Source organism: Euprymna scolopes, chromosome 7, assembly GCF_053919585.1.
Source record: "Euprymna scolopes isolate OS-2025 chromosome 7, ASM5391958v1, whole genome shotgun sequence".
NCBI lineage: Eukaryota > Metazoa > Mollusca > Cephalopoda > Sepiida > Sepiolidae > Euprymna > Euprymna scolopes.
In genome coordinates, this window is record NC_136488.1 from 158258500 (window position 1) to 158284959 (window position 26460).

At 32.9% G+C, this 26460-nt stretch overlaps 1 protein-coding gene across 8 annotated transcripts in view; it reads right to left on the reverse strand.

Moving 5' to 3' along the window:
- The window catches only part of LOC145280106 (TBC1 domain family member 2B-like), a 414275-nt gene that overhangs the window by 12020 nt on the left and 375795 nt on the right, over positions 1-26460 (reverse strand). For all 8 annotated transcript variants that reach the window (XM_080131850.1, XM_080131851.1, XM_080131849.1 and 5 more), the window contains 6 exons: positions 19390-19513; positions 16563-16708; positions 15723-15831; positions 13653-13784; positions 5636-5773; positions 3661-3837 (listed from right to left, as the gene is read on the reverse strand). In XM_080131850.1, coding sequence (XP_079987976.1) covers positions 3661-3837; positions 5636-5773; positions 13653-13784; positions 15723-15831; positions 16563-16708; positions 19390-19513 — 826 coding nt within the window. The remainder of the gene's footprint in view (positions 1-3660; positions 3838-5635; positions 5774-13652; positions 13785-15722; positions 15832-16562; positions 16709-19389; positions 19514-26460) is intronic.

The window sequence follows — 26460 nt, forward strand, 5'->3', positions numbered from 1 at the left end:
TCTCAGCACATGTGTTGTCTTTCATGTACGTCTCAACTATTTTTCTGGCTTCTGGAAAGGTTGTGTTTTTTTGTACTTCTATAATTTCTCTTTCTTTTTTATGTTTTGCATATTTTAGAGAAGACCGTGTGATCTTCTTTGCAGTTAGCGCATTTCACCTCATTTATGAATTTTTCTTTGGTGTGGTCAGGCTCTTTGTTGCCGCATTTTCCACATATTTTTATTCCTTTACAGGCTTCTTTATGATGTCCATATTTTTGGCAATGGAAACATCTTAATGGAGCTGGGATATATTGGTCTACTTTTATATTTAAGTAGCCAATTTTTATTTCCTTGGGTATTGTTGGTTTGTTAAACGTTAATATGTATGTGTTCGTGGTTATTATTTTATTGTTTCTTTTTATGTTTATGCAGATGTGGTTGATTACTCCTTGTTTTTCTAATTCGGTTTTCATTTCTTCTTCAGTTGCTAGCGATAGTTCATAACTTTGAATTACTCCTTTCGAAGTGTTTAATGTTTTATGGGGAAAGACTTTGCACTTGTACTCATGGAAGTTCTTCATTTTGAGTAGAGATTGAGCATCTCTAAGATTGGTTATCTCAACTAGTAGATTTCCATCTTTTGTTTTTTTTATCATATTTGGTTTACTTTTTGTGGATAATGTCTTTTCTATTAGGAAAGGTGATAAATTTCCAATTTTTTTTATTTTCGATTAATTCAATAACCAAGAATCGTGGGAAGTTTCCTTCATCTATAGTTGGAGCGATTTTTCTAGTTTTGAATTTTTGTTCATCTGAGCTTGAGAGGTCAGAGTCAGAGGAATGGTTTCTTTTAAGGGTTTTGAGGGGGATGCATTTGTTTTTATCAGCCATGGATTTTGGGATTTATTTTTCATCAACCATGCTCCCTACGCACCTCGGAGTCCAAAATTGGGGCATAGTAAGGGGGGAAACCCATTCGCCTTGACCATGTCGGGGCTACGTGGAGGATATACTCTTTTGATAAGGAGTTCTCAAGCACTACATTTTCTGTTCAATATGTCCTCAAAAATACATTTACTCAGATGAAGTGTTGAGTTCTGGTCTTTCCAATTGATTGACCCTTGCCACCACCTTCTAGCACTTACTTGGTTTGCCTATTTTTTGTAGTGGGGCTAGAAAGAAAAAAAAAAAAAAAGGTGGGAGTACCTTTAAGTTTCGTTTTTTGTTGTGGTAGTTGGTACTTTGGGTGTAAGTGCTAGGGCTTGGCGTGACTGGCCGATTGGTCGGATCGGGCCTCTCCGTCTAGCCAAAGTAAGGGCTGAAGTAATGTGTTGCAGTGCCTAGATTTTTATGCCCCCAGGTCTAGGTTAGCTCAATCACCAGGATCATGTCCTAAGGCATTACGGGTAGCAACCCATGGCTAACTGGTTGCCCCATTGAGGGATTTTTACCCTCTGCAGGGGGGCAGTCGGGAAAAAAGAGAGGGGGCGACGGGGTTGGTAAGTAGGGAAGGAAAAGGAAAGGAGAGGGGGAAAGGGGTTGTTGTTTTTGCAGAACATAATTAAGTTTTACAAAAGAGAATAGAAAACAAAAACAGAAAATCGATGTAGGTGCATTTTGTCTCAGTCCGCATCAATAGACAGTTTGATCTTGTAGCACCAGAGACCCAAAGTGGGTTTTGATGTACTGCATCTTATCAGTGACGTACTCCGACATAGGCGCGAACCCAGGTCGTCGCACTCATGAAGTGTGCAATACTGACGACCTACACATATGGGCCACGGTGCAATCGATTGGCTATGCCTCGATTTTTTTTTAAATTCTTATATTTTTATCCAATTTTTTATCAATTGCTCGACTCGATTGGGTAAAGCCCCCCACCCGTTAGTGAATAAATGAATAAATAAATAAATAAATGTATGAATAAATAAATAAATAAATGTATGAATAAATAAATAAACAAATGAATGAATAAATGAATGTATGAATAAATAAATAAACAAATGAATGAATAAATAAATGAATGTATGAATAAATAAATAAACAAATGAATGAATAAATAAATGAATGAATAAATAAATAAACGAATGAATGAATAAATAAATGAATTAATAAATAAATGAATGTATGAATAAATAAATAAACAAATGAATGAATAAATAAATGAATGTATGAATAAATAAATGAATGTATGAATAAATAAATGAATGTATGAATAAATACATGAATGTATGAATAAATAAATGAATGTATGAATAAATAAATGAATGTATGAATAAATAAATGAATGAATAAATAAATAAATGAATGAATAAATAAATAAATGAATGAATAAATAAATGAATGTATGAATAAATAAATAAATGTATGAATAAATAAATAAATGAATAAATAAATGAATGTATGAATAAATAAATAAATGAATGAATAAATAAATGAATGTATGAATAAATAAATGAATGTATGAATAAATAAATGAATGTATGAATAAATAAATGAATGTATGAATAAATAAATGAATAAATAAATAAATGAATGTATGAATAAATAAATGAATGTATGAATAAATAAATGAATGTATGAATAAATAAATGAATGTATGAATAAATAAATGAATGAATAAATAAATAAATGAATGAATAAATAAATAAATGAATGAATAAATAAATGAATGTATGAATAAATAAATGAATGTATGAATAAATAAATGAATGTATGAATAAATAAATAAATGAATGAATAAATAAATGAATGTATGAATAAATGAATGTATGAATAAATGAATGTATGAATAAATGAATGAATATATGAATAAATGAATGAATATATGAATAAATAAATGAATGAATAAATGCATGAATAAATAAATAAACGAATGAATAAATAAATGAATAAATGAATGCATGAATAAATGAATGTATGAATAAATGAATGTATGAATAAATGAATGAATAATTAAATATATAAATGAATAAACAAATAAAATAAATAGGGTGTCGACGTGTCGAAAAGAAATCAATAGCATGCTCAATCGCATATGTTGAGAGCTAAAATACAGATAAAAAAATCTTAAAAACGAAGAAATTTTATAAAGGAAAAAACAGAAAACTTATTTTAAAAAATGGAAAAACCTTTATAAAAGACGAAAACAATTAAAAAAAAATGAAAAACTTTATAAAACACGAAAGAACTTTAGAAGAAAAAACTTTAGAAGAAAAACTTTTATCAAAAAGAAAAAACTTTTATCAAAAAGAAAAAAAATTATGAAAAGAACAAATCTGTATAAAAAAATTTAAAAACTTTTATAAAAAAAGAAAAAAATTATAAAAAGAAAAAGAAATAAATTTTATAAAAACTTTATAGAAAAAGAAAAAATCTATAAAAAGAAAAAATTATGAAAATAAAAAGAAAAAATTTATACAAAAAGAAAAAAAGGTAAATTTATACAAACACCGTGACAGCGAATTAACCCTAACCCTAACCCTAAACCCTAACCCTAACCCTAAACCCTAACCCTAACCCTAACGCTGTCACGGTGTTTGTATAATAATACCGAAAAAAATATGAATAAAAAAATTATAAAAAGAAACAGAAAAAAATTATAAAAAGTAAAAGAAAAAAAATGTTCATAAAAAAGAAAAAAGTTTTAAAAAGAAAAAATTTATTATTTCGTCTTACCTTACTACCCTCATATAAAAATGTATCCCATATCCGAAGAAAGGTTTCAGGCGGAACATTATCAACAAATAAGGTAAGAAACCAGTTGAATGTAAACAGCGATAAATCTATACTCTCCTTCTCAAGATATGCATGTAAACGGGGCAGCTTTTCTTGAACAAGATCTTTTAAAACGCGCTGGAAATTTTGAAAAAAAAAAAAAAAATGCATTAGAGCCAAAGCAAGAATTCAAAATATGGAGGTACTATAAAAAAAAAACAAAGTATAAAATAATAACATGACGGTTGTTCCAAAATTAAGACCTCTTATTTTTTTAGCTCAAAAAGTTGGAGAGCTACAAAGACAGGAGTGGTCCCATTAAAACGAATGACCTATTGTGCTCCAAAATTTATTTTTCTACATAGTCATCACCATTCTCAATGCATTTTTAATAGCTTATTTTGATGTCTCAATCATAAAAGTCTGGAGTGCGCTTTGTCATTCACATTTTTTTTGACACTTTGAAATCGATGGGCCCATTTCCTAACTATGCTACCAGCAACTGCATCAGTTTTGTAAACGATCAACTGGTACCAATGAATGTTGATCGGTTCAATTTTTCTACATAGTGGAATTCAATGATGCATCTCTGCTTCTGACACATGTCCACGAGAACATCACACTGTCAATATCTGCAACCGAGAGAGATGAAATTTTCAGAACATTAATGCATAAGTTCAGTCATCATAACAATGCAATGGACTCTGATCTATTCATGTGAAATAAAAAAAATAGGAGGCATTACTTTTGGAACATCCCTCGTATTAAAAAAAAATTAATGTAGAAAATGGATGTGAAAATCAACTAAAATCAGACATTTTTTTTTTTTTGTTATGATGGATTTTCTATGTTTCTCCAACTCACCTGAACACCATTCCAGTCTAATGTTTGGTTGTTTTGTTTTACAGCATATCAATCCTTTTTGGATTATTTAATGCCAAATCTGGTTATTTTGGTAAAACTTTTCATCCTCCAAGTTCTTTCTATCTTCAAATAATTATTCATTGTTTTTGGTTTGATTTGGTTTTTCTGTTTTATGGCGTATTAACCCTTTTTGGGTTATTTAATGCCAAATTTTTCGTAAAAGTTTTATGCTCAAGTTCTTTATATATCAAAATATTTATTCATTGTGTTTGGTTTGGTTGCTGTCTTTTAGAGGAAAATTGTTTTTATTTTAAACTTTGCAGAACATGATTGAGTTTTGGAAAGAAAGGAAAAACGAACAACACCAATGCTAGATGCATTTTTGGTTAGGAAGCCAGTGTCTTCAGACAGCCTGATTTGGTGGTAGCGGTCTTTTCTAATTTGGAAAGGCTTTTGTATGACTTCAGATATAATGTTATGTTAAACCTTTAATCTTTAGCATAATGAGATTATATATATATATATAAAATAAAAAATCTTGAAGTAGAAAATTTTTTTTCAAATTTTCAAAAAACTTTTAAACCTGTGAGGAAGGTATACAAAATTTTAATTATTCGACAAGGAGTATATATATATATATATATATATATATATATATATATATAAGCCTGATGAATCCTAGCGTGAATGAAATGTGGAATATTCTGTGTAGCTTAATTGCCATATGTATTTTATAACTTACTACCTAGCTACGTATTGAGCACTGTTGAAGTAAATACTTAAAGTTTACGCATAAATTTATACTTTCATATATTAATTTATGTGATTAAATGAAGTAGTCATATATATATATATGGTCCCTTGTCAAATTTTACATTTATAGTCAGAGTATATGTATGGATTTAAAAAAAAAAAAATTGCATATTTCAAATTTCAATTTAAAATTAAGGTTTTCGGTTCCATTTACAAATTGTAAATATTATTATGGGATGGACATTTGTATATTGCTGCCCTGATTTATCAATATAAATAAGTTTAATTTTTATTAATTCAAATCATAAAGTAATCTTACTTGGTCAGTTTGTGCGGCCACCATAGAAGAACTGTAATAATCTTGAGGTAGCAGGTATTCGACAATCGCAACAAGACACCAAAAGGCATCTTCTTCGTTAAGGAACAATAAAGCAACAGCAGCAAGACGGTTCAATCCCTGTAAAGGAGGAAACATTTGATGATTATAAACAAGATAAATATGCAACGAATGCTGATAGGGTTCACATTTTTGGTAAACTTCTGTCCAGTTGCTAATGCAAAGAAGGCGGGCTCTATCTATCGTGCTAGAAAAAGTTACTCACACCAGAGAGCATCCTATATCTTTACAAGGCCTTAATTCACTCATGTATTGAATATTGTTATCACTAGGGCTGTGACAAGAGAATATTCTTATCATTGTTTTGACTCTCGAGTATATATCCGACACAATTAATTAATCGAGAACCACATCACTCTATTTAAAAACATCTAAGATATCAAGGGATACACACTCGAGAATCAAAATAATGAAAAGAATATTCTCTTGTCATAGCTCTAGTTATCACATATGGGCTGGAGCTAGTATCTCACTCTTATCAAGAGCCCAAAAACGAGTCTCAAATCTAATAGGTCCCACACTGTCAGCCAAGCTCAAGCCTCTGTCCCATCACCGCAATGTTGCATCTCTGTACCTGTTTTATAAGTACTTTAATAGCATTTTTTCCATTGAAATCATAGCAATTATGCACCCTCAGCATACATACTACTGAATAACCTGACAAGCAGAAAAATCCCACCCCTTCACTGTTGAAATTCCTAGATACTGGAAAACCTTCTACTCTAATAGTTTCTACCTTTAGAATTCCCTCTTTGTTTCCTGTTTCGATGAGGCAGAAGTTTAAATGTAATGTAAACAGACATCTTCTCCACAGTCCCCTATCAGACATGCTTCCAAAAAAGAATTTAAAAAAAAAAAAAAAAAAAGGTTAGAGGATCATATCTCTGGGGCTCTTTGACTTAGAAAATTTATACAGTTCTATTTGGATCGTGAAGTGGATCAAATTCGAAAAAAAAAAAAAAGGTTAGAGGATCATATCTCTGGGGCTCTTTGACTTAGAAAATTAATACAGTTCTATTTGGATCGTGAAGTGGATCAAATTTAAAAAAAAAAAAAAAAGTCTGATTCTTGTTTATTTGATTATGAAATGATTCCTAATCAATATTTTGCCATCATTATTTTTATGGTAAGAGTATATTGGGCATAACAGGATAATTGTCCTGAATTAAAATTTTATTGCATGCATAGATCAAATGGCGAGTTGAGCTAAGCTTAAAGTAAAAAACAAAATCAAGAAATAGGAAAAAAATTTTAAAAGACCAGACATTTTGCTTATTAAAATGCACAAAAGTTATAGCCCGCTGACTCAGAATGAGTGCTTTATGTCAAATTGATAGGTGAATATAGTTAAATTTGTGCTCATTTGCATAAAATCTCTATTAATCCCTAACTCTGCATCAAACAGATGCCATAATAGTTTGTTCACTGCACTTTATTGTAACAAAGGTTCATACAGAATTGCAGGCAGATTGGCCAAGTAGTTAAAAAAAAAAAAAAAAGAAATGGAACAGACAGACAGACTAAGAGGAAATATAATATTGATTAACAAGAAAAAAAAAAATGTAACTAAAAAGCTGGCTTTGAAAAAAAAATTTTTTCTCCAAATTATATATATTTTTCTTTCTTCTTACACATTTCTTTCTCTGAGTCACAACAACTGATATGGATTGAAAAAACCCGGAACCTTGGGCACCAGAATTAGTTTCAAAAGATCATCTGGTTATTAGTAAATAGCAAAACTATGTTAAATCTGAGTTTCAAGAACAAGAATGGTTTCTTTTGTTAGGGTTGAGGGGTGGTGGTGGTGGTAAAGGGCATCCCTTGGTTCTGATAACTTAAATTTCAAAAGATTGCTTTTTTCCCTCTTTTTTTATCCAACCAGGAGTGGTTCTTATCAAAGCTGGATGGAAAGGCAAATGAAAGGAGGAATTTATTATGGCTAGAGAGAATGGAGGAATAATCTTAAGGTTAAATGGATTCTGATACAATTAGTCAGAGCAAAGAGAGTCAATTGGATAGAGCACAACTCCCCTCTTATCTTTGGTAATTATGGACGATCAAAATTCTTCATTTACAAAGAATTTGTTTTCTTAAAAAAATATAGCAATTCACGTTCCTGCCAAGGAGAGAGAGACATTCATCACATTCTCTAAAACTTATATTAACTTTAATCGCCACACGAGAGTATAAACCATTTTGGCGATTCTTCGTTGTAAGAGCGAAATCTGATAACAAAAAAAAAAATTTTAATTAAAAATCAATTGTATCTATTTACTTTTTATGACCATTTCAACTAAAAACAATTTTATCTATTTGTCATATTTAAATTAGTTAAATATTACTGTATTATTACAGAAAACATATACTTTGACAAATCCATGATTGTGATATCCACCATTAATTGTAATAAGACAGACATCTGTTACTTCCCTTGATTTCATGTTATTTATCTATATATCTATAAAAGTGAACGTGTCTGTCTGTCTGTCTGTCTGTCTGTGTGTCTGTCTGTCTGTGTACATTTCCCTACGCAATAACTCTGTCAATCTTTAGTCTATAGACTCGAAATTTGAAATACCGGGTACTGAGATTTGGGAAAATCGATGTGACGGGTGTCAGCCAGAAATTTGGCTGTTAAGGGGTCAAATTTCAACGATTTGACCTTTAAGAACTCTACCAAACTCCTCCGACAATTTTGGGTTTAGACACTTGAAATTTTAGATATAGGTTCCTTGAACCTGGATCTAACTTAATAAAGTGATTTGAGCCCGAAACTATAAATTTTAAGGGGTCATAATAGGGGTCAAAGTTTTAAAAAATTAACCATTTTTTTTTTGTTTTTTTGCTTTTTTTGCACAGCATACACCTCCAAACACCCGAGCAACGCCGGGCACACCTGCTAGTTTATGTATAAATTTGAAATTCTTTGAAAACTATTTTCATTAATAATTAATTTCTATCTTATTGTTTTTCATAATTTTTAGATATGTTACTAAATTTGACATGACAATTAAGTAGATACCATCGGTTTTACTTGAAATTCAATATTTCGATTTTCGTTCTTATAATAAAGAAGCACCACCATTTCTTTCTGTAAACTTTATAGTAACTTATCTTTTGCTATATTGTTAATAAACTCATTAAGTTACCAACAATAATTCAGTTTCTGTGTACAGCATCTCTTGAAAAAAAGTGGTTGATGCCAGAGAAGAGGAAACAAAAGATTGTCACACTTCTGTGAACAACTCCGTGGAGTACACAATTTGGTTCCATCATCAAACGATTGCTATCACCAACTCAAATCCATCTTGTTCGAGGACAACCCATACCAAACGGCCAGACCTATTCACCCACAAATAGGTGGAATGATGCATAGTAAGTGGTAAGAGTTAGACTAGTTTGTGATTTAAAAATAAAAATGAGAATATTGAAGAGAGGGAGATAAGAAGAGAGACTGCAATTGTTGAGAGTGGATAGAGTGACTCTTGTGGATAAACTGGTGACAAAAGTGTTCGAGTATAGAAACACACTGCCTATTCAAAAATGTATGGTTGAATGGCCATTCAAGAAGGGATGCTTCAATACTTGAGTAGCCAATGAAGCGTGTGTTCAACATTGAAATACTAAATAAGTAAATCTCACCTGTCTGTATGAATGTATGTATGTTTGTTTGTATGTATGTATGTCTGCCTAAAACTTTTGACAGAGGCAACAGATTTTCACGAGATTGGTATCGTTTTGAAGCTGGATCCTTCACACAACATATATCGAAAAATTAGCAAAAAACATAAATTCCTTCATCCTCAACTGGGCACTTTTCTAACAGGGATGGGTCGCTTTTTTCGCCAATATTTTCGAAAATCAACCCCTCTTTTCGATTGTCTAGCCTTAATTTAAACCTACGTCACTTCCGGTTTGGCAATGGGCTCAACAGCAAAGACGTCACATTTTTTTTTTTCATGTTTTTTTCCTCCTTCGCAGTATGGATTCGAGCCTGCCTACTACCACTTTTTAAAAAAATTTTTGCTAGTATTAAATAAAAGCAAAGAACATAAGTTGAATACATGTTTTTCCTTTTTTGGATTTCTTATTTTCTCATTCATTTATTGATCCAAGACAAAAACAAAAACTATGGCTTCCAAACATTTTTCCGAAATTAAATTATATTGCTTGAGGACGAATTTAAGAAAACTCTATGTTATTATACTGGTTGAGTCAAATGGAATTGTGTGTATAAATACAACTATAATGTTTTTCAAATAAATATAAGAATTAATTAATATATTAAAATGATTTAAATAAAACAATGAAAATCGGATACGCCTCCCCTTATTCATTTCTGTTGATAATGAGTGTCACTTGTATTATTTAGATTCTTTGGACTATTGTTTTCATTTTGAATTTTATTTTCACGATATTTCAATTAATTTAATGTTCCACCTTCTTTAGTTGTATCTTGTCAAACTCGGGTATCTTTCTGTACAGAATTTTGAAATCTGTACGGAATTTTGAACAGAACCCTTTATTTAATCAATGAGGGTAGCATGCTCTCATTCCGTCAGCCATGATTGGATAGAAGTCCTAAGTAATTTGCAATTGTATTTTTAAGTGTGACCCGCACTCAGGATTGAACTTTCAACCTCGAGAAGAGTGCAAGCAATTGTGAATTATGCAAATAACACTCAAGATGAGAACAGTAGTCTGAAGAATCCAAATAATACGAATAATCAATCCTCATTTTAAAAATTCAGAATTATAAGTGTGTCACTGTAATTCACTAAAAACATCTGTGCCTAAATCAAAACATAGATTCCATGAACAAAGCTTCTCTCTTAGAAGTGCACGCCTGTGTAACTCCCTTCCGTTTACCCGTTTCCCACCTGACTACAATTTGGATGTCTTCAAGTCCAACATAAACAAATTCCTGATGAACCATCCCCTTAAGACACTTTATCAAATCTCCAATACTAACGATTACTACAATACTATCCCATTGATTACTGTACACGTAATAACCCTTATCCCCAAGTGGCTTCCGAGCCTTGATAAGTGGTGACCTCCATATAAAAAAAAAAAAAAATCGAATACCCCTTCTCCTAGTTGCTTCTGTTTATAATAAGTGTGTCACTGTAATTCACTCTCTTCACCCCCCCCCCCCCCCAATCCCTGCCATAGTAAATGTAAACGAATATGAAACTCTCTTTATGATTCAGAATCTATTTTGGATTTTTTATTTCAGTTTTATCATGAAAAATCTGTTTCATTTTATTTTTTTTATTCACCTTCACCCCAAACAAGTGGCTACTAATTGGGACTATGCCTAAGAAAGATTAACAAGATGTTGGTTTATGGTACATTTGAACCTGCATATCAGTACAGTTAGGGAAGCAGGTAGCAGGAAGGGAATTCCAAAGTCTAGCTGTTTGAGGGAAGTTATTAGAATATAAAGCCTTCCGGCATTTAGAGACCTCAAGAGTGAGGAGGTGTGGTCCTGTTGCTAAGTGGGTTTGTCAGGGATATATATGTCGAGGAGACACAAGTGTAATGAGTTCATCAGAGCAGATTCTATTAAAATACTTGTAAAACACGCACAGAGATGCAACATTGCAGTGATGGGACAGGGGTTGAAGCTTAGTTGACAAAGTGGCACCTATTAGATTGGTGACTTTTTTGGACCCTATCCAAGAGGGAGAGACTAGTGGCAGATGCACCAGCCCAGATGTATGGTGAATTGGCCTTGTAGAGGGTACAGAATACTCTCAGGTATTAGTAGATTTCTAGCAGGATAGAGGGAGCCCACCTTCCTTGCAGCAATCTTTGTAATGTCCTCAATGTATTTGTTCCAGTTCATATTTCCTGTGAATGTTAAGCTGAGTGTTTTAAGGAAAAATTCTCAGGCAGTTATTTGTCATGGATATCGGGTTAGTTGGAGAGGCTTTTTATAATTGTTAAAGGAGAGCAACTTAGTCTTACAACTATTAAATGCAACCATCCATTTATGTCCATATTCCAATACGGTCAGGAGGTCATTTTCTAGGGATTCAGTCATTGTTTGTTTGTTTCAACATGATCCTCTTTTTGTGAGTAGATTGGGAAACTGAATCTCCCTGACCACCATTTAACATTTGTTGCACTGCGTTTCACAGAATGCAGCAATGTCAACTCACAAATGCATATTATCAATTAGTTCAGTTGACTGCAATGCTTCAATAATGCTTTTGTTATCTACAAAAGCTGTGATTGGTAGGCTGCTCTGCTCTGAAAAGATTGGTTATCAGCTCCCTGTAGTATATTGCTGCCTCTAAACTTTTTAGCAAAGCAAAACTTTCTGCTGCTATTGTTGATCTAACAACTCTCCTTATCTTTTCAGCCTGTCAAGCTATGGGCAACAATTTCCAAATCTGTTCTTCAACCATACGAAGTAAACCCCAACACTGCTTTTTCCATCATTCAGGTTTCAACAAACAGCATCTGTAAAAATAAAAAAACTCTTAATCGTTGACCTTGTTTCCCCTCAGCTGTAGGTATAATTGGATGGATTTGTTTTAGTTTTAAGTGTCCAATTGTTTTTATCACTTGCATCAAGTCACTCACTGTTGCTTCATTGAGTTTGGTGCTCATGTCAATCATTTCAAAAGTTAGAATGGGTCTTGAACTTTGCACAGCTCAGTTTAACTGTCCAACTATTCTTCAGTATAGTGTTTGCTCTTTTGGATTGAGCTAATCAAGCTTATAAGAGGTCCTTCCGAGCTCCACTCGCAGATGTTCTAAATTTGATATATAACCTGTGTGATCCAGTGTTATACCATCAACTTCTTGCGTTATCCGGAAACTAATCTATATTTAAAGCGTCTATCTTCAATTTTTCCAGCACGGAATCTTGGCGCGATTTGTTGATTAATGTCTCAAAATATTTTTTTACTGCTATGGAGGAAATCACAAGAACTTTAACTCTTTTCTATCTGTAAGGGTCATGGAACTCTTTAGTAACAAAAGTCTATTTTTCTACTCAAGTAAATCAGAAGGAGCGGTCTCAAAGGTGACATGGATTCTTGAGTAGTGAGTTTCGTAACAAATAAAACATCCTGTCAAACCCTAGTGACGACGTGTTATCTTTTCTTCTAGTACTACTAACAAGGTTGAACAAATGGTAGCAGAGTGAATTTCTGGAAGAAACCACAACACATGATTGCTAAGGTCTGACAGGACACTTTACTTGTTATGATCCACTTAAAGTTCCAGGTTGCCTCGCTGTGAGTTCACTCCTGCTGATTTCCTCATGTAAAAAATAAACTTCGTTATTGAAGAGTGCCACAACTCTTGAGGATAGAGAAGGGTTGCATCCATTAATACACTAGGAACCTCAACAGTGAAGGAGTGGGATTTTGCTGCTAGTCAGATATTAGTTGAAGGTATGTATGTATGTCAAAAGTGTACAAAAGCAATAAGTTCATCAGAGTGCATTCTCTTAAAGTACTCGAAAAACAGGCACAGGGATGCAATAAAACAGAGATTGAAACTTGGCTACAATGTAGAGGTGGGATTTTGCTGCTTGTCAGGTCAGTTGGAGTATGTACATCAGGGGGGCACATCAGAGCACATTCCATTAAAATACTTATAAAACAGGGATGCAACACTGTAGTGATAAGACAGAGGTTGGAGCTTGGTTGATAGTGCAGGACCTATTAGATTTGAGACTCATTTTTAGATGCTGTCTAAGAGGCAGAGATTAGTGGCAGATGCACCAGTCCAGATGTGGCAACAATACTCCATTCATGGGCGAATGGTGACTTTGTAGAGATATAGAATACTCTCAGATGGGAGTAATTTTCTAGCACAGTAAAGGGAGCCCACCCTTTTTTTGCTATGAAGTTCTAATTCTGATTTAAACCAATGAAAGTTGACTGTAGCATCTAGTGAAGCAAGTGTTGTACCTTACCTGACAATAACCCACAGCGCTACATTGCCAGCTGAAGGCTAAAAGAACTCTCCTCAGTTTTTGTATTTTCTCACTTTCCAAAGACATGTAATATTTGTTGTTTGGTAGTGTCCGTAACAGATCAAGTTCAATCTGGAAAAAGAAAATGGAAACAAAAACTTACAAAATGAAATAAAATAGTTTACATATAGAAATTCATTGCTTTTAGCCGAGAAACACACTATACACTGTAGAACCCGAGATACGGCATTAAAATTATTAACAAAATGCAGTACAATATATAATACACATGTATATAATAAATAACACTGTAAGGCGGGGTAAATACCGTAACCAGGAGCCAGAAAAACATCGTATTCCACACCATAACTTCAAAAGAAAAAATACATTCTAGGGCCACCGTATCTCAGGGTTCTATTGTATATATCAAATTTTATGTATCTATTTTTCATAGTTACCCAAACAGTGCTTAATATGTGAGTATAACTAGGTAGTAAGTTTTGTATATATATATATATATATATATATATATGACAATTAAGCTACACAATAGCTTGATGAATCTTCACAAGGATGAAATGTGGAAAATTCTGTGTAGCTTAATTGCCATATATATTTTCAAAACTTACTATATATATGTATATCTATATAATTATAAAACTCAAATGATCTTGTAACGAGTGATGTAACCCACTTTCCGGTTTATGACATCTGGTTGCATATGCACGCATAAACATTAACCCATAACAACGTAAACAAATAAACACAAATCGCTTCTTTTGCAGATTTTGACCTGTGCACTGAAATATTAACGTTATTATTTCGAAATTATTATTATTTAACATAGGAAGAGTGGGGGTGTTTTGCAACTATTCTTTATTACAACTATACTGTCGCTATTTTCTGACAACTAAACAACTTTAACCCATTGACAAACATAAGAACAATTGTAGTAAAGCCAAGACTACTACTACTACTCTCCATCCGTCCCTTTTCCTTCCTTCTTTTTTTATTTTTTGTTTACATTTCTAGATACAAAATTGTTGTGTGAGAACGGTGAATTTGTTGACACATTTACTAATCTGTTTCAATATTAGTTTTATTTTATTTTATTTATTTAGGTTTTATTTTTTTGCTTCGGGTTTTATTAATTATTTTTTTTTAGATTTTAAGTTTCTATAACTTGGTTGAAGGATTCCAATATGGATTTTTCATTCTTATATTTCTCATCAGTAGGTTCATGTGCGTTTTTGCTGCTAAATGACTTTCATCGGCATTCAATTCGTAGGAAAATCATGTTTAATTTTCGATTTTTGAGCGATTATTCGGAAAAATAGATAACTTTACACGAATAGGGAAGATTTTTTTTTCATGTTTGAGTGATCCGTCTGTGATTTTTCATTTTAATAAACTTTCATAGAAATGTTTCTGTTATGTCAAAAAAAAAATCCCTATTTTCTTTATGTCACAAGTGTCACGCTCATACATGAATTCCATAGCTAATATAACATACTGACCCAACGGGTCACAGGTAGTCTAGTATATATATATATATATGAAACATTTTTTATTCTTATGATTAAGGGAGGTGGTGTTTGATCAACACTGCTGGGGAGCCATGATTTAATATATTGTTTTATTTCTAAATCCCCAAAACAGTGTTTCATGGTAAACAACTGATGATCCCTTAAATTAACTTCGGGACTAATGTGAATTCGAGAGAGCAAGTTGATGCAGTGATAGAAAAAGGTTAAAAGGAGGTGTGAAATCTATAATTTAATACGTGCATCGAACTATTATTCACAGTCAACTGAGGGTTGGAAATGGAAATCTTAAAAAGATAGATTTAGTCATCCAATAAAAAAATAAATAAACTTTTGTTTGAGTATAATAAATTTTAATTACAAACAATTTATAATTTATATGTGGAGTAAGGTTTTCTTTCAATTTTTTTATAAAACCTGAACTCGGTGGCCATTTTCTTTCTAGGCTTTTGTGTCTGCACATTACCTGTGCCTTCTTTGTTTAAAGGATAACATTTTAAAATTAAAAAAAAAAAAAAGAATTTACCTGTTTCGCTTCAGGATTGGGTTTTTGGTTCATCACCTGTGCAACCAAATTTTGATAATGGTCAGGTTCTAAGTGTTTCCGTCGATGACCAACGTAAAAGTTGACACATCTAAGAGAGAACAAAAAGAAAGAAAAGTGATTTTCTGTACCTTTTTTTTGTTTCCAAGAGAATTCCAGTAAATATACGAAGCCATTATTTAAAAATTAACAATCATTTCAACATTAAAAAAATTCACTTAACTAAAAAAAAATCACCAAGTCAAACATTTTTAAAAACAAAGTACCTTAAAATATTTTAATAGGTTAAAGTAGTTTGCTTGAAGCATTGTTTAATGTGTATATAAGAAGAATGTAAGTTTATAAAAGGCAGAACAATGCAACTTAAGACATAATGGTGCAGTTTCACTTTTATTGATCCAATCCATGTGTATATATGTATAATCATACATATGATTTTTTTTGTTGTTAAAATATTTTCACAGTGGCACTGTCCTGTTTGAAACAACCAACTCTTGTGCAAACTCCTGATATAAAACTTTAAAATAACTCAAACTTGCAACAAATAAATACAATGCCCCTTGAAATTCCCAAACTGGTAACCTCTTTTTCTTATCAGCATTATATATATATATATATATATGAAAACAATTACATCATCATGATAAGGTACAATTGTTTTCATTCTACAGCATGTCCCTGGATTTCATTAAATGTGCCATTCTTAGTATACAGGCCTTCTTTTACACATCTTTTAGAGTAAAACCCTTAAAGTCAGAAGTCCCTACACAAGATGAAGATAAAGATGCAAATAGTCAAGATTTAAAGAAAGTGACATCTTACCCACTCCATATACGCTCCTTGTGCTCATATGGAATTCCTGATCGAATTAATGCTTTCAACTCTGAAGATCTTTGTAATTCTCTTTTATCCAATCCCGTCATGAAATTGTCCCATTTATGTTGGTGCGTGATCTTTTCGTCAATCTCCTAAAATAAAATAAATTTAAAAAATGCAATTAATTAACAACATTCATAGTTTACCTACAAACATTCTTGGCCTTTATACTTGGCCTTTTTGCTAGGATCAAAGTGTAGTATCTGTCCTGGTACTACACTTCACCTTTTCTGACCTTAGTCAGTGGAGAAGAAATCTTTCATGACTGTGGAAATTTTAATTTTTGTTCCTATCCAGAGTGCCTCTTTTTTGGTAGTTTGAAAGGATACCTAGGGAGTAGAAAGTGGATTATAACACTTGCCTCCTCCTATACATTATTTTATCTTTTGATATTCACATTCCATAAATGATGTCTCTGATGCTGTTTTCTTGGTTAGCTCTTGCTTTGAGTGAGTGGTATATGGAGACTTTAAATCTATTCATCAACTGACAATCAATCCTTCTTATTAATTTTTACCTTCAAATAGCCTTTGGTGTTAATGGTGCTTTGGCTGTTTTTATTTTATGACATATCAACCCTTTTTAGGTTATTTAATGCCAAATCCAGTAATTAAAAAAAAAAATGTTTATCCTTCAAGTTCTTTATATATACAAATATTTATTCATTGTGTTTGATTTGGTTTTTTCGTTTTATGGCATATCAACCCCTTTTCGGGCTATTTAATGCCAAATCCAGTTATTTTGGAAAAAGTTTTTATGTTTCAAGTTCCTTATATCTTCAAATATTTATTCATGGTATTTGGTTTGGTTGTTTCGTTTTGAGGTATATCAATAGCAAACCTTTTCAAGTTATTTAATGCTGAATCCAGTAATTTTAGAAAGTTTTTAGGTTTCAATTTCTTTATATCTTCAAATATTTATTCATGGTGTTTGGTTTGATCATTTTATAGAGAAAAAATGTTTTTGTATTTGACCTTGCAGAACATGATTGAGTTTTACAAAGGAAAAGGAAAAAAGAATATTTGGAGCATTTTAAGTCAGGAAGCCAGTATCTTCAGACAACCTGATCTGGTAGTAATGCTACTGTTTCAGAGACATTAAATCCCCTCATAATATTCATCAACTGATAATCAATTCATCTCATTAATCTTTATCATAAAGTAACTTTTGGCATAAAGAAACAGTGACTCATTAGTAACTTAAAAAAAAAAACCCAAAAAACATCACAATGGTTAGTTGGTTGTTTTGTTTTACGGCATATCAACCCTTTTCGGGTTATTTAATGCCAAATCCAAAGATTTTGAAGAAAAATTTTTTAATAGAATATATTTGTTTTCAAGTCGGTTTCTATTAAACCCATAGTTGGGACCCTAACAGGTACTACCACTTTGGGTCAGAGTGGACCTGGGAGCAATGGTAATTAAAGGGTGGCTCCACACTCCCCAAAGCTCGCAAGCTGGGGCCTCGCCACTGGATATAGTTTAAGGTCATATCCAGGACCAACATCACAATGAGTTGAACGTGTGTCCATGTCTATCCTTCTGATAACTAAAATAATAATATAAAATGTGACAATGAATAGAAAATAGAAACTGGAGATAGGAGACGATTAGAGAGATAAAATAAATCTCAAAAGTCTCATAATCTGAATGTTGTGAGTTCAATCCATGTACGGGGCAGGACATTTTTGTTTTCTCTTCAAAATAAATTTTACAGGATGAAATAGAAAAGAAATTATTTTTCATTTTTAGAGAATATTAGAATATTATTTTTGTAAATTATGGCTAGAAATATTTTATTTTCTTTGTTTAAATAATAATTGGTGAGCATTAAAATGTCCCCTTGGTACGTTTGATACATAACAAGGTCACTTGGATATCTTGACACATAAAAATGTATCGAAAAATATTGTTCTCTGTTTTGTCTTTTGAACTTGAGGATTCAGCTTTGTTTAAAATACTCGAAGTATCAAATCACACATAGTGAAAGGCAAATGATTACACCTGTGAGTTCTAGATAACATACGCTAGGTTACTGAAATAAAACAATATTGGAAATGCGTTTTTATGTATAAACTTTTAAAGGTTAAGTATGAGTCCCAATTGTAATTCATTCTTGGTTTGGATTGGAGTAGTCATGTGATGTGAGGGCCTTTTGGGGATAAAATATATTTCTGAAGTAGAAAACAGTAGCTGAATGGAATTGAACAAAGGATATAAATTTGAATTTATATTTGTAGTGTGGAATGCTATGAAGAATATAATTGCAAATTACTTAAAACTTGTTTTATTTTTGGCCTTTGCAGAATATGATTGAGTTTGCAAATGGAAAGGAAAAAAAGCAATATCAATGTTCAGCATATTTTTAGTTTGCAACCCAGTATCATCAAACCGTCTGATCTGAATTGAAGTAAAGAAAGGATATAAATTTGAGTTGTAAGCTCATCTTATATTTGTAGTGCGGACGATGCTATATAATTGCAAATGAAACTTCTATTCGGTCATAGCTGATGAAATGAGAGAATGCTACCCTCTTGGATAAAATAAAGGGTTCTGTTTATATTTCTTTGTGAGAGAAAGATTCCTGATTTTGCTAAGTTATACTTGAAGAAGATCAGAGATTATATCAGCCGAAACGATGTGTGAATAACACTCAAGATGAGAATAGTAGTCCAAATAATCCAACTAATCAATCCTTATCTAAAAAATCAGAAATATAAGACATTTTTTGTGCCACATATATAAGAACACATTTATTAAAGGAAGAAACTGACCTTGATGTTAGTATTTAATTCTTCAGATTTCCTCTGCATCTCACTGGCTCGCACCGACAAAAGGTCTCCGTCTTTCGAGGGGGCATGTCTGGCAAATCCGTACAAGTCATACTCAGGGGAGTTTCTGGAATTAAAAAAGAATTCCCAAACATCATTATTTTTTCTGAACAATCGTCAAGCGGGACAACAATTCTCAATTCAAGAATTGAGAATGATAATAAAATGAAGTATTGATTAATTTATTTAAAGCAAAAAAAAAAAAAAAAAAAAAAAAAGCATCTTGTCTTTAACAAAAAGAAGCAAATAAGCAGGTTGTACGAGGGTCATTCCAAAAGTAAGGCCTCCTATTTTTAACTCAAAAACTAAAAAGTTGAAGAGTTATGAAGACAGGAGTGGTATCATTAAAACGAGCGATCTTTTGTGCTCTAGAATTTATTTTTCTACATAATCACCATTTTGCCAGCCTCTTTTGATACCACTGTCATAAAAATCCGGAGTGCGCTTTGTCACTCACATCTGTCACCACTCTGAAATTGATGAACCCATCTCCCAACTGCACTGATATCAACTGCATCAGCTTCATAAACATTCAATCGCTGCCAGTGAATATTAATTGCTCAAATTTTTTTACATGGAGGAATTCAATGATGCATCCCTGATTCTGAGGCATGTCCATGGTAAATGTTGTTTTTTTTTTAGAGTCTCATGTTACATACTGGGTGTTATTAGAAGGATGAGTTATATATATGTTGACTGTTCATATTAATGAGAGAGTCTTATATATTTCTTGTTGAGACGGGGACATTTTAATACAGTGCTGATGGGAACATGTAATACACTTTGAGAAGGGAATCTGATATCTAGATAGATAGAGATAAATGAGAGGTTGAGAGATTGATAGACATTGACATTTATACAGTTTGACAGTTCCGCGGGAGTATTTCTATAAACATTATCTTTCTTTAACACATATATTTTTGAGATGAGGATTTCAGTCTTCTATCATAATGAAGAAACATTCATTATTTATAATAGCTGAGGGGGGGGGCGCATTCTTAAGATGATAGAGACATATTCTTAGATGAGTTTATGCACAAAGTTCTTATAATTACAGATGAGTGGAACACAAGTCTATAATACAGATTCACAATACCTTTGTTCAATAACATAACACGAAGACAACAGTTACAAAAATATGATGATGTTCGTTTACTCCATTTCGACCGGTCAATGGCTTTGCATCAAGGAATTCAAAGTCTCTACATGATTTCCTTCTCACCTTCGCTTCCCAAGGCGGATGTCAGTTCTGTCTGTCCAACCTTGTCCGACCTCTGACTTCTCTCTTCTCTCCTGACTTACTGACTTCTTTCTCTCTGCCAAGCTCTAACTATATTGCAAACTCATGACGTCATTGCATGACCAAACAACGTGAATATTGGACTCGTGGCGTGACATGCCTTACGTGTTTGAACATGCCTTGTTACAAAGACCGATTTCTCTAACCTAATTTTCAATTAACCCACTTTACAAATAAGTATAACATTTTCCATTGTTCATTTTTAAATTCCTTATTTTAATTTCATTTCTTTAACAGAAACAAAATTGCATCATCACATTTCTTTTTCAATAAACAAATATCCAACTATTTTATGTGAACTAAACAATGGTAATTCTACATTCCATTTTCAATAACATTCTGTATTATTTATTTTAACTTATGATCGGAATTCTCAATTCCACTCTAGCTTCCCAGGTTCGAATCCTCGGCTATCCTATCTCATATTTACTCACTTACAAGAACAGGCGACTGTTCCTTAACACTCACACCATCAATATCTGCAACAGAGAGATGAAACTTTCAGGTTATGAATGCATGAGTTCAGTCATTATAAGAATGCAATTTGTAATTTACTCTGATCCAATTGGTCAGATAAAAAAAATAGGAGGCATTACTTTTGAAACACCCCTCATATATATACTAGTCATTATTTATAAAGATTCCACTGAGTTATTTTTTATTCAGAAGTAGTGTAGAGTAACTATCTCCCATTCACCCGGTGGCAGATAGAACAGCCTTTAGATATAGGTTAATTGCCAATCCACAACAAACAGTATTGGATCAACTAGTAATCTACTCGGGTGTACTCTAGTCAGGTATATCTCTGAAATATTTTTAAAAGAGTTTGAAAAGCGTTAAAATTAGCGTTGGGATGATTAATCGAAATTGGAAAAGTCAAAACTTTGGGGAATATTAGAATCAGAATCAAAAATATCTGTGCCATTTTACAATGGCAAACAATTCTTTTTTTTTTTTTTAAACACTAGTTTTGTTAAAAAATGATAAAATGTTAAATATTTATCTATATATATAAAAGCGAAAATGTATGTATGTATGTATGTATGTATGTACGCTTTTCCTCGATGTCCACAAAAGGCTTCTTTCAGAGAAGCACTCGCTTGCTTCACAACTTTTTATATCATCTATAAATTGTAATATCTCACACTTAACCACGGAGCTCGCCTGTCTATTTAATTTTATTGACTTTCAAACGTTAATTATTCCACATTTCCCACATCGGCACGCGTTACATTCGGTTTTCGGTATAAAAAAAGCGAAACTCGACTCTAATCACTGGCCGAAAGCCAGTGGTCTCTAGAGAGCTAAGTAACGTTTGGTCAATGTCGACTTCGTCATATCAGACAGTAGCACGAGACGCTCCCCCTAATAAACAGAGAGCGGGTTTTTCAAAACAAACAAACCGATTTATAGACCTCATTAAAAACTGTCCCGCACAAAATGCTAACTGCTGAATACCTATCGCCGTCACGTCAATCAAAAACGCGCACCTGTTTTTTTGTTTTTTTCACACTTTACTATTTTCCAACTGCGCGTCAAGGCTTCGTTTTTTTTTCACAGGCACCTGTTTTTTTTCACATACACTTAAAAACACCCGGGCAACGCCGGGTACCCCTCGCTAGTTGATATTAAAAGCTTAAACGTGTATAAACCATACGTAAGTGTATTTTTACATTTGCAACAATATCGTACATGGGTTGTAGGATTAAAAACAAAAAACAAAACAAAAAAACAACAACAACTCTATAGCTAAATATTTAGAGCTTTAAAAAGAACCAGAGTCAGTAATTTTATCGGAATCATAAATTTAAAACAGAATCAGTAATTGTAGTGGAATCGGGAATAAGTATTTTCTCTTTTTTTTTCTGTTCCACCACCCGACTTTGCAATTCAAAAACGATCAGGTTGCAACAGCTTGAAAATACCATTTCTTTTCTTTAAGATGTTTTAAAATTAATTAATTGCAGAATTATCTTGATAAGCGTGAGATGGTTTTGGTTGAAACTACAGAATTTTAACAAATCGGGCAGTAGGACGACGAGAAGGTATTATTTTAATAACTTATTCCCACCACAGATATATCTTTTTACAAAGTCACAATTCACTCATGCATGAAGGATTGTTGCCGCATCTGGGCTGCTGCACCCACAACTAGTCTCTCACTCTTAGACACGGTTCAAAAAAAGAGTCTCAAATCTAATAGGTCTTGCATTATCAGCCAAGCTCCAACCGCTGTCCTATCACAACAATGTCACATCCCAGTGCTTTTTTTTTTTACACATATGGAATGTGATCTGATGACCATCGCCCCCCCCCCGCCCTCAATGAACATATTCCTGACTAACCAGACAAGCAGCAAAATCTCATCCCTTTGCTGTTGAGGTTTCTAGATGCCGGAAAGCCTTCTACTTCTAAGTTTCTTTTCTCGGCCTGCTTGGCTGAAATTTCCTCCTGCTTTTCTGACTGTACTAATCTGTAGAAGTTTAAATGTAATGTGAACAGATCTTGCTGCTCAACTCCTACGGCCCCCTGTTAGACAAATGCAAGTGACAATATGCCTTATTTGGGGTGAAAAAGGGTTAAAAAAAAAAAAAAGGTCAGAGAATTATAAATAATAAAAAATTGAATTGACTGAACACTTGATGCAAATGGACTTTATAACAGAGTTAAAGCTATACATCAATAATGCCGACAGTTCAAACAACTGAAACGTTTGTTATTTATATATTTTCACTTTTCAAAGTTTCATCAAAATAACAAAGTGGCATCCAATATTAGTCAGCATTCAAAATTGACAGATAAACAAATACTCTCCTCCCTGACTTTTTAAAACGTTGAAAAAATAAATAAATAAATAAATAAATAAAAAAAATAATTACCTGATAGTAGTGACATTTTCAGTATTTATTGAAGAATAAATGATTTCATAATATGTGCAGTAGTAACCCTAAAACTTTCTGGAATTTTTTTTATAGATAACTTTTAAATACTCCATCGTGCGTTTCTCACTGAATTAAATATCATGAATTATGCATTTTTCTAATCTATATATCTATAAAAGTGAGTATGTGTGTGTGTGTGTGTGGCCACTTCTCAACCTATATTTTTTTTTTTTTACATAGGCATCACCACTTATCAAGGCCCAGAGGCCACTTGAGGATAAGAGTTATTGAGTGTACCGTAGTCAATTGGACAATATAGTAATCGTTAGTAATGGAAATTCGGTAAATTTGTTAACTTAAGTGGAACGGCTAATCAAGAACTTGTTTACGCTGGACTTGAAGACAACCATATTGTAGAAGCAGGAAAACGGAAGACAGTTCCACAGGCGTGCAGTTCTAAGAAAGAAGCTTTGTTCATGGAATCTACATTTAGGTTTAGGCACAGATAAAGAGTGGGGGGAACTATTCATAGTGTTTTCAGCTAGACGAGTGTTTCTTGTGAAAGTTTAGTGAGGGGGGACCAGAGATTGAAGTTCAGTCGAGCACTTGTCATGAAAATAATGATAAAGCAAAGACAAACTCACAACATCTCTTCTGTGAGAAAGAGGTTGCAGGGAAGAGAAAAGGACATCTCCTACGAGACTACGAAGTCTATTTTAAACTCTATCAAGGCAGGATAAGTCCTTTCTAGCAGCTCCTGCCCAGATGTGGCAACAGTACTCCATCCTTGGACATACCTGTGAGTGAGATATCTACTGGATCGATAGAAGGATCCCACCATTTTTCCAGTGGCCTTGGCAACGGATTTGATGTACATGTTCCATTTCAGATCAGGAGTAAAGGTCAAGCCCAGAAGCTTGTCAAAACATGAGGTCTCCCCAAGACGAAAGCTATTCATTTCAACTGATGCCAGATGCGGATCAGATCGTTGATGATGTAAAGATAAAAGATAGGTTTTAAATGCATTAAAAGTAACCAGCCACCTCTTTCCCCACTGTACCACGTGCTCAAGATCAAAGGAGAGAGAATCAGAGAGAACGTGGTTGTTTACTATCTTAGATGTGTTACCATAGATGGTAGTGTTATCAGCATAAATGTCCACAAATGATGTAAGGATGTGATTTACTTAATGGGTTTTTATCTACAGACTTAAAATTTATCTATGCTGATGACACTACCATCTATGGCAATACATCATAAATATAAGTAAATGACCAAGTTCTTTCTGATTCTCTCTCCTCAGATCTTGAGTGTGTGGTACAATGGGGGAAGAGGTGGCTAGTTACTTTTAATGCATCTAAAACCAAGCTCCTATCTTTACATCATCAACGCTCTGAACCCCATCTGACATCGATTGAAATGGAGGGCTCTCGTCTTGGAGAAGACTCATGTTTTGACAAGCTTCTGGGCTTGACCTTTACTCCTGATCTGAAATGGAACACATACATCAAATCTGTTGCCAAGATCGCTTGAAGAATGGTGGGATCTTTCTACCACTCCAGTAGACATCTCATTGCTAATGCAATTCTCTATCTATATAAAAGCCAAGTACATCCAGGGATGGAGTATTTTGCCACATTTGGGCAGGAGCTGCTAAAAGCAGCTTATCCTGCCTTGACAGAGTACAAAATAGACTTCATAACTTACGTATGTATGCGCATGAGCAGCTGGAAAACATGACAGCTTCTTTATGTTAAGAATAAGTAGATTTAGAAAAGACTTTTTATAGATCGTGTCAAGTTGCTCTAATGGTCATCGTACTTGAATTACTGTCTGAAGGTTTCGGTTCCTATCTAAGCTAAAGTATTTTTTTTTTACTTACAACAAGTGAATTGTTTAGAAAAGACATAATACTTGCATGCAGATGTCTCAGTTTATTTCCATTTTTTTTGTTTTTTTACTTCATTTTTTAAAGGAATATAACGTTACGTTTAATACCTATAGTATTTCTGTTTATAATAAATAAGAAATCTGCATTAATTAAAATATAATGTTTATTTGTATTTTATGAGCGGGCAACCTGCTAGTCTATTATATAAAGGACAATTGTCTGTGTGTATGTGTGTTGTATCTTTGGCTACAATATGAGGCAAGTACCAAGTCTAGAAGATAGAACCAAAGTTATCACCAAAACTGTTACTTCTTTACAGTGATATGGATATCTCTGAATTAAATCAGTTCTAAGTTAGAAAATGATTAATATTTGAGCAAGTTTGGTGGCGATTAGTCAAGAGATGTAGACACTAAGCTGTGCACACACATCTGGATAAACTAACAAATAAGAAAGCATTATCTTCTTTGTGTGTCAGCGACATTCATCCTCTGTGGGTTGAATCAGCTTCATTTGAAGGAGAAAATGCCAAAGGAATATTAAATTCACAAACAGTTCACAGTTACATGTATATCAAGGTCATGGAAGATGACGATGTCAAGTTTTTGCGGTTCTTGCAGGGAGATGCCTACATACAGCGCCTGGTATTCCCAAATGTCCAACTATCTAGTACTGACCAAGCTCAATGTTAACTTCAGTGATCTAACAAGGATTGGTGCATCAACATGATTATGCCGAATATATAACCACCTTTGCATAAAATAAAGTATAAGATATGAAAATTAAATTGAAAAAAAAAAAAAAAACTTTTTTCTTTTAAAATATTTTTCCTAGAAAGTTGGTAATCGTATCTTTTGATAAAATATGCAATTTTACATTATACTATGAAAGAAAAATGAATTGATAAAACGAATGAACACAGCGTTGAATTCAGAACGAAA